General features: G+C 32.6%; 1 protein-coding gene, 1 long non-coding RNA gene and 1 other non-coding gene across 3 annotated transcripts; 1 reads left to right on the forward strand and 2 right to left on the reverse strand.

The window, feature by feature from the left end:
- Positions 1-2,947: 2,947 nt before the first annotated feature.
- On the forward strand, positions 2,948-3,901 carry LOC128197585 (uncharacterized). Its single transcript, XR_008250179.1, has 2 exons — positions 2,948-3,055; positions 3,137-3,901. It is a non-coding gene; the product is annotated as an uncharacterized LOC128197585 (long non-coding RNA).
- A 1,238-nt stretch (positions 3,902-5,139) lies between these two features.
- On the reverse strand, positions 5,140-6,749 carry LOC108342472 (CBL-interacting protein kinase 5). Its single transcript, XM_052879696.1, is given in 2 exon segments — positions 5,140-5,630; positions 5,632-6,749. Coding segments are annotated over 2 exon segments (1,290 nt in total). The 5' UTR covers positions 6,454-6,749; the 3' UTR covers positions 5,140-5,162.
- A 637-nt stretch (positions 6,750-7,386) lies between these two features.
- LOC128197617 (U4 spliceosomal RNA) lies at positions 7,387-7,533 on the reverse strand. Its single transcript, XR_008250245.1, has one exon. It is a non-coding gene; the product is annotated as a U4 spliceosomal RNA (small nuclear RNA).
- Between the last annotated feature and the right edge of the window lie 914 nt (positions 7,534-8,447).

An 8,447-nucleotide genomic window follows, 5' to 3' on the forward strand; every position in this document is an offset into this window, starting at 1 on the left:
TAATTGGGATGTGGTGGTTTGAGTTGTGATGGTGATTTGATTTTTGGAGCATATGGTGTGAAAACAGGTGTTGAATGTCTCCATTATAAAAATCACATAACTTGTTAAAGTGTGGAAAAAGAAGTGGTTATCATAACACAAACCACCAATCAAATTTCAACTTTATAAGCAGATAAGCTATCTTCGATTCACCTAAACCTGTCTTCCTATCATTTGTTCATATCTTGCCTAATTTTAATCAGTCATTTTCTGTTTCTGCGTTTCTTCCAAAGTCATGAAGACGCTAATAAATTACCTTAAACAAATCTTCCACTTACATATTTACCCTCCACGTTGCCCTAATTACGTTTCTTAATTGAGTAGTTAGAAGCCAGAGAACACCAATTCATCTTACTCATAATCCATCTAGGTTACACCAGTTTGAAAAGAGAAGCAGAACATCATGAAACACGACAAGAAATAAAATACATTATTACTTTCTTTCAAGATAAATCTCACCTTAAAAAAGTGTCTCCTAGGTAGCATCTTCAAATTCGTTGGATTGTTGGAGTTGAGGCCTACAGGTGTTGTGTGACTGTGACATCACTCATAAGATCCATTGTAGGAAGCAACAATCACTATCTAACTTTAAAATTATACATAATATTTTTCATACATGTTATAATTATATCATCATCATTATCATTATTTGTTTCCCAATATTTTACACCAATAATCAAAATATATTATGTTCTAGAAATATAATATTAAACAATGATGGTAAAACGAGTTATTTGACTGAAATATGTTTTTAGAGGAGGAAATAATGTTTTCTAAGGAATAAATTAATATTAATAATATTATTTGCCGACAAAATGGTCTACCAAGAATGTTTAGAAGAACTGGTTAGCGTGTTTATATTATTGGGTTTATTTTGTGTTGTATGTGGTTGGGATGTAACCGTGGATTCAAATATTCAACCACAAATCAGAGGCGATGATTTTGAAGTGAATAAAAAATAAGCAAGTATTTACAATGTCAATCATATCATGAATCACACATAAAGAGTCTTTGGCGTGCAACCTACTAATGTCACCTCCTGCTAATGTTGCACACTTTCAATTATATACTCAACTCATATTCAAATGTACTTTTTTATTATTATTTAAATTTACAACTATCATTTATGTAAAAATCCAATTTAATACAAAATATAAATGGTTTTATGATTTAAATTATTTTAAACTTAATTGCTTGATCCTTGGTATAGGACACACATTTAAAAAAACCTAATTAATATTTAAGAAAAAAAAAACTGTTATTGCATACACACTGCGATAACAACTCAAAAATTTTATTTTTCATGATTAAACATACCAACTGTGATATTTTTCTATTATATCTTCAATATTGATCACATGTAAAATTAAGATATTCTATCTCATTAATAACTCACTAAAACACATTCAACTTTTTTACAAGGATTGTGCCTTGAAGTTAATTATTTTTTGCTTTTATTTTGTATTTTCCCAAAACAAAAAGAACTTGGTTGAAATGAAATGTGTCATCTATCAATTCATCAACAATAAGATTGTTTTTTCAACATCTATGAAATTTTTTAGCATCTTCCTCCTTTAGAATGGGTTTTTCAGAATATAAAAAGTGCATTCAGAAAAAGTTTATTATAATAAAAAAAATGTGTTCAGAAATTTTATTGAGATAAGAAGGCTCAATAATAAATAGTATATTAAATTTCTGGATCATATAGAATAAAGTGACGCTTCCTCCACCATTCCATTTTCTTTTCCACTTCCTCAATTTTTTTTAAATTCTAAATTTATTCTTTTTACTTTTTACTTTTACTAATTTTACTTTTTATTTTTTAAAATTCTAATTTCAATCTTCTTTCACTCTCACTTTTCCTTTTACTCTTAACAGCAAGCTCCCATCCTCTATGTCACTTTCACTTTCTCTCTTTCTCTTAATTTCCATTTCGGTTAACACAAAATTTGACAGAAAGAGAAGAAGATAAATTGAACTAACTATTTTTTCTTTTATTCACTTTTTATTTTGTACTCAACAAACATACTTCTCTTTTATTGTACCATTGTAAGCACAGATATAATTTTAAGCATATATTTTCAAGTTTGGGTATTCAAAGACAAGGAAGTGGGGAAATTTTTTTTAGCAGACTATATTATGGAATCATGATACTTCATCACTCATCAGAAGTTATAAATGTTTTAAATTTGTACCATGCAGAATTTATTTTTTTTATCAAATTTTGTGTTAACGGAAATGAAAATTAAGAGAAAGAGAAAAAGTGGTAATGAGAAGTGAGAACTTGTTGCTGAGAGTGAAAGAAAAAATGAAAACGAAAGGGAATTGGAATTAAAATTTTAAAAAATAAAAAGTAAAATTGATAAAAGTAAAAAGGATAAATTTAGAATTTAAAAAAAATTGAAAAAATGGAGGAAGAAAATAAGGGTAACTGAGGGAGCATCACTCTATATAATATAGTGTCTCTCGGCCCAACAGAAGTTTACTAATATCATATCTGGAGTCCAGCCACAACTTCATATACACATTGCTAAATGTAATCCCTATTAGGTTACTTATCTGATACTTCACATTTTGGATAAAATATATTTTCGCTATTCAAAATATTTCAGAATGATGATTTTAATTTTCTAAAAGAAGTTTTAGTCCCTATTTATCTTAAAAATCGATTTTTATGTTTTTGACGAAAAAATTAAGAGTTAAATATATTTTTAATCACTAAAATATCATTTTAAGTTTCATCCTTTTTAAAAAATTTATTCATTTTTATCTTCTTATATAAAAAAATTCATATTTTTAGTCTTTAAAATATAACGACTTTAGATTTTTTTCGTGAGTTATTTGATCTCAGCTTTTACGTTAAAAGTGATTGACACGTTTTTTTATTTTGAAATAAGATTAGGGGTGTGCGACGTTGTTTTTTCTGAAATCATATTGGGATTATTTTCCTTGAAAATAATTAGGGTTCTTGAGTTATTTTGAAAAAAGATTAGCTTTACTTGAAACAAGGAAGCAAGTAAGGTCGTCGCTGCTGTGGCTGTGAAAGAAACATTCTAATTGATATCTATAATTTTTTTCTGGTTTTGTCCCTTTGCAGGCGGTGCTACACCTGCTGGTATGACTTGGGATGCTACTCCTAAGCTTTCTGGGATGGCCACCCCAACTCCTAAGAGGCAAAGATCAAGATGGGATGAAACCCCTGCTATTATGGGAAGCGCTACTCCATTGCCTGGTGCTACTCCTGCTGTTGCTTATACTCCTGGTGTTACCCATGTTGGTGGTATTGAATAGTACAATTTGTTGAGGTGAGAGAAGGATATTGAGGAGAGGAATCGTCAAGGGACGGATGAGGAGCTTGATGCTATGTTTCCCCAAGAGGGGTATGAGATTTTGGAGCCCCCTGCTTCCTATGTGCCCATTAGGACGCCTGCTAGGAAGTTTCTTATTACTCCTACTCCGTTGGTGACCCCTCTCTATCAAATTCCTGAAGAAAATCGTAGGCAACACTTTGATGTTCCAAAGGAGGTGCCTGGTGGAGGAGTTGTCCCAAGATGAGCAGAAGGAAAGGAAAACTGATTATTTTTAATTGATGAAAGATAACTAAAGAATCCTGATTATTTTCAAATAAAAAAAATTTCTAATTTGATTTCAGAAAAAAAAAAAAAACGTGACACACATCTAATCTGATTTCATATAAATGCTGAGATCATGACACATAGTTAGTCATTCCATAGAAGATTTAATGTTACATTTTCAAAACTAAAAATACAAGTTTTCTAATTAAAATGAACAAATCTTTTAAAGAGAAATGAAACACAAAAAAAACATGATACTAAAAATATATTTAACAGAAAAATTAAAATCACATTACTCTTGTTAGAAACAGAGACTAAACCACTAAAAATATATTTAACAGAAAAATTAAAATCACACTACTCTTAGTAGAAACAGAGACTAAACCATATTAAGTAGTTACATGAACAAAATAGTTTGAGAAAGCAAAGACATGTTTTGGTGTTCACACTAGCATGAAATTGCATAATCAAACTGGAAAGATGACTTTATTATCCATATCCATTAAATGTAGATATATCCTGTTTTATTGAAGAGAATTTATACCAAATATGACCTCTTAATGTCATGTAAGTACACAAAGTTAGGAAGAGAAAATTTAATTATTATAAAAAATAAGAACTTCAGGCAAGGATAGAATATAATTGAAAGGATCAATTCATTAATAAACTGAATTAAACTTTTAAAATAAAATAAGGCATTATAAAATTGATTGAAACTATGTAATGTTAAGGAAGTCCCAAAAAACCTTCACAAAACATCATCTTCCCTAGATAAGGTTAATCATATCTTAATACATATTTTTTTTACAACATTTTAATATAATATATATGTTATTTTTTTTATTAAATCTAAAATTCGTAAGCATAATAAAAAAATAAATTAATAAAAAATAATATATATATATTATGTTTATAAAAATATTTTTTTTCTTAAATAAGTCCGAGAAATATTAAGTTACCATTGATGTTATATGTTTTGGTTTTATAAAATATGCAATGTGGGACATTTACAAAATTATAAGGAATAGATGTAAAGGAAGCTTCTTCAGGTTTATAGTAGGAAAGTCTTCATATAATTTGCTTTGGACTTAAAAAAAATAACCATGTGGAGTGAAAGCCCAGATATCAAAATCTAACCACTCTGAAAGACTTCCTTGGTACATTAAAAAAAATATTATTGCTGGGTTATGCTAAAAATCCTTTTTATCTTTAACGTTTTCTTAGCCCAAGAGGAGTTGTGGCCAGCCTAGATATACAGTGCTTAGTTCTTGTTTTCTGTTTTCTGAATTTTGTTTGTCTGTTGATCATGTTCAAAGCAATCAACTAGGTTGTCAATTGCAATACCCATTGAATATATAACTACCATGGTAGCAATTCAAATAATTCTGGTAGCAGTAGAAACCATATTTCTATAAACAAAAACATTGATATCTTGCCAAATTAATCTCATGCAAAAATGCGTGAAAGAACACCTTCTATCCAATCAAAAAGGTCTCTCAACAAACATTTGTGGTGCTACCATTGCCACCGCTTATATCCTTGACAGACTTAAATAATTTCTTTGAAAGAAGGTTTGAGGTACTGTTCCCTGAATTTTGAATATTCCAATGTGTTTCCAGCTACTTTTGTCACCTCAACAACATGCAAGGAAGATGTAACTTCAAAAATTTCTGCATGTAGGATGAGTTGGCCTTTTATTCCTGATTTGCATCCCTCCAATCTAACAATCCCATCTTTCTTCAAGACTTTAAATTTATCATCTATCTGTGCTATCTCTTCAAGCATTGATACAACAGTAGAAGGTCTTTCTCTGGTAGTAAATCTCGTTAGCTGTCTTTCATTATGATCATTTTCAAACAAACCAGAAAGATCAAGACCTGATGAAAGTGATATCAAATCAAATGCATTGAACTGATATAGCTTCAAGGGGCTTTCTTTTTTGGTTGACATTGGACTGCCATCTGAATCTGATGAATCAAATACAACCTGAACATCCAAGATATCATCTCCATTTCTGGGGAACAATCTGCACGTACCCCTTTCTAAACCAACGACTTTGCACAATCTTAGCAACACTAATTCTACTCGTTGGATTGGGATCAAGGATCCTATAAATAAGTCTTTTCACATCTATAGAGAACCATTTTGGGAATTGGCAATCTGCTTTGATAATCTTCTTATACATCTCCATCAAATTCCTGTCGTTGAAAGGAGCAAAACCTGCCAAAAGAACATAGAGAATCACTCCACAAGACCATATATCTGTCTTGGCTCCATCATATCCTTTATTCTTTATAACCTCAGGAGCAACATAGGCTGGAGTTCCACATATTGTGTGAAGTAGGCCATCCTTCTTTTTGGATTCAACCAATGCGCTCAAACCAAAATCCGTAATTTTGAGATCCCCATTTTCATCAAGAAGAAGATTCTCTGGCTTGAGATCACGATGACACACCCCTAAGCTGTGGCAGTAATCAACAGCATCAATCAGCTGCTGAAAATATTTTCTTGCTACATCCTCCTTCAACCTTCCTCGGGACACTTTATGAAAAAGTTCGCCACCTTTCACCAATTCCATTGCAAAATATATCTTTGTCTTGGTTGCCATGACCTCGTACAGCTGCACAATGTTGGGGTGCCTCACAAGGCGCATCACTGAGATTTCGCGCTTGATTTGATCCTTCATACCCTCCTTCATCATCATCATCTCTTTGTTGATAACTTTCACGGCCACGCTCTGGCCTGTCTTCAAGTTCCTTGCATGGTAAACTTTGGCGAAATTGCCTTGTCCAAGGAAGCGTCCAATCTCGTACTTTTGCATCACAATTTTTTTCTCCATTCCTCCTGATTCCTGAAAGTTGAGGAACAAAAGGAATGATCTGAAAAAGGAGTGAGATCAAGAAGAAGTAACACATAAGATTGTCTTGCTCTTACGGTCCCCACTCTCCATTTTGTCAATGTGGAACACTTGGAAAAACCAAGACTGGTGTAGGGAAAACGTGAAGGCTTAGGAGGCTGTGTGGAGGAATCACCTTTGGCAGCGTGAGGGGTGTTCCTCTTGGTGCAAAGAGATGAAGATCTGACAAAATGGTTAGAGAGGAATTTAAGCTAACAAAACACCAAATCAAGACCCAACCAGTAGTGGCAATGTATAAAAATAGTGAAATGAACAAAAATATACGGGAATGGTTTGTTTGTGGTATTGTTTTAGCTGCATCTGCACTTCAGGGACATGACAGTATTTACCAAGATTGCTGACATTCACATCAGTTGAGACTAAAGCTTACTTTTCAGTCGTTATTTCAAATTCTACAACCTGAATTTTAAACTCTAATTTCAGTATATACCATCAAAACACCAGCTCCTCCCAATGCACCATCTCAGGTATTGTAAATAAATGTTTGCTTTTTAATTTGTTTCCATTTTTAATTTGTTTTTATACATTTACCAATACGACTGAACTATATAGACCCGATTGGAGAATTCTGGATAGACACTTAAAAGAAACAAAAAATAAATAAAATCTAAATTTTATATAAGCTAAAATAATTTATGTATGAACTTATTTATAAAATTCGTGATTCATTTCTTAAGAACAGAAAAAGTGAGTTTTCTTCTATTTTAATACAAAATTAAAATGTTTAATTCTTTTAGAAGGAATTCATGCAATAAGTTAACATGGAACAAACTATAAAATATCCTTCAAAGGTCATCACATCAACATTTTAAATTGATTCTCCAACATGAAAATTACTTTTCACTAAGCTTACAGGGCTTTATCCCAGAGGGAGCCCTTCCAGAAATTCTCAAAGGCCCAAGACAAGCCCAGGCGAGGGGGTTTGGAAATAGTTTTCAACCAGCAATAGACGCGCCTCGGTTAGTACCTCATTAGCTGCGTCATTGCCCCAAGCGCAAAGATGGTTGTTACAGGGTATTCTGTATCAATATATAGAACAACCTCAAATTAATGAGACACACATGATCGATGTGGAGCCCATTGTTTATTTTTACTCAGTAATCACCTGACCTTTTTCAGGGAAATGTAAACCGGGGAGGAGAGAAACAGAATTTGGAAGGTGGCAGGTAACCAAAACATATTAATTATTGTTCAATTATCATTGTTAAGTTTGAATATCTCATTACCCTTTTGGATAAAGTGCAGTACCTGTTCTGATATATCTGTTTCTTATCACAATTTCAGATTTACAGACTATTAATTCAAGACTCGTTCTCCCTCTACCTCACACCTTTCTTTATGTAATTCCAACTTTTTCTAAATTTCTAAAATACTTTCTTTATGTAATTCCAATGTTTTCTAAATATATTCTTCTGACAGAAAGCCGGTTAACTCTGCATCGAATCTTGAAATCCATTTAAGTGTTTTAGACTGTGTTCGCATTAACAGAATTTACTGTTCGTGTGAATTACAGGGCGATGAATTGAAAGTGAGGTGGTGTTCGTTTGAGAGGATTGGCGAAGAAAAGCGCGGACCGATTTGCGGGATACATCCAATATTCATCACCCGCGGAAGTGAGAAGATTTGCAGTGATTTTATGTAAAATGTCGTGTGTGCCCCGTAACTTTATATTAAATTCCAGTGCATCCTATCAATTCTGCACCAGATAACCGATTATGGTGAAGGGTAACCGATTACGAAGGGTATATTCCTGAGCTACGGATAGCTGGTGATACGGTGCTTGAAACAGCCATTGAACAGGAAAGGGGATGGGCGTATTGTTGGTTTTGATTTGCAGGGTTGTAGAGGAGGAGGAAGAAGGAGGTTGTGCGTGTTGGTGGAATGCAACAGGTGGATGTTGAAGATGAAGAAAGGGG

This window comes from Vigna angularis, chromosome 6 (genome assembly GCF_016808095.1).
Source record: "Vigna angularis cultivar LongXiaoDou No.4 chromosome 6, ASM1680809v1, whole genome shotgun sequence".
NCBI lineage: Eukaryota > Viridiplantae > Streptophyta > Magnoliopsida > Fabales > Fabaceae > Vigna > Vigna angularis.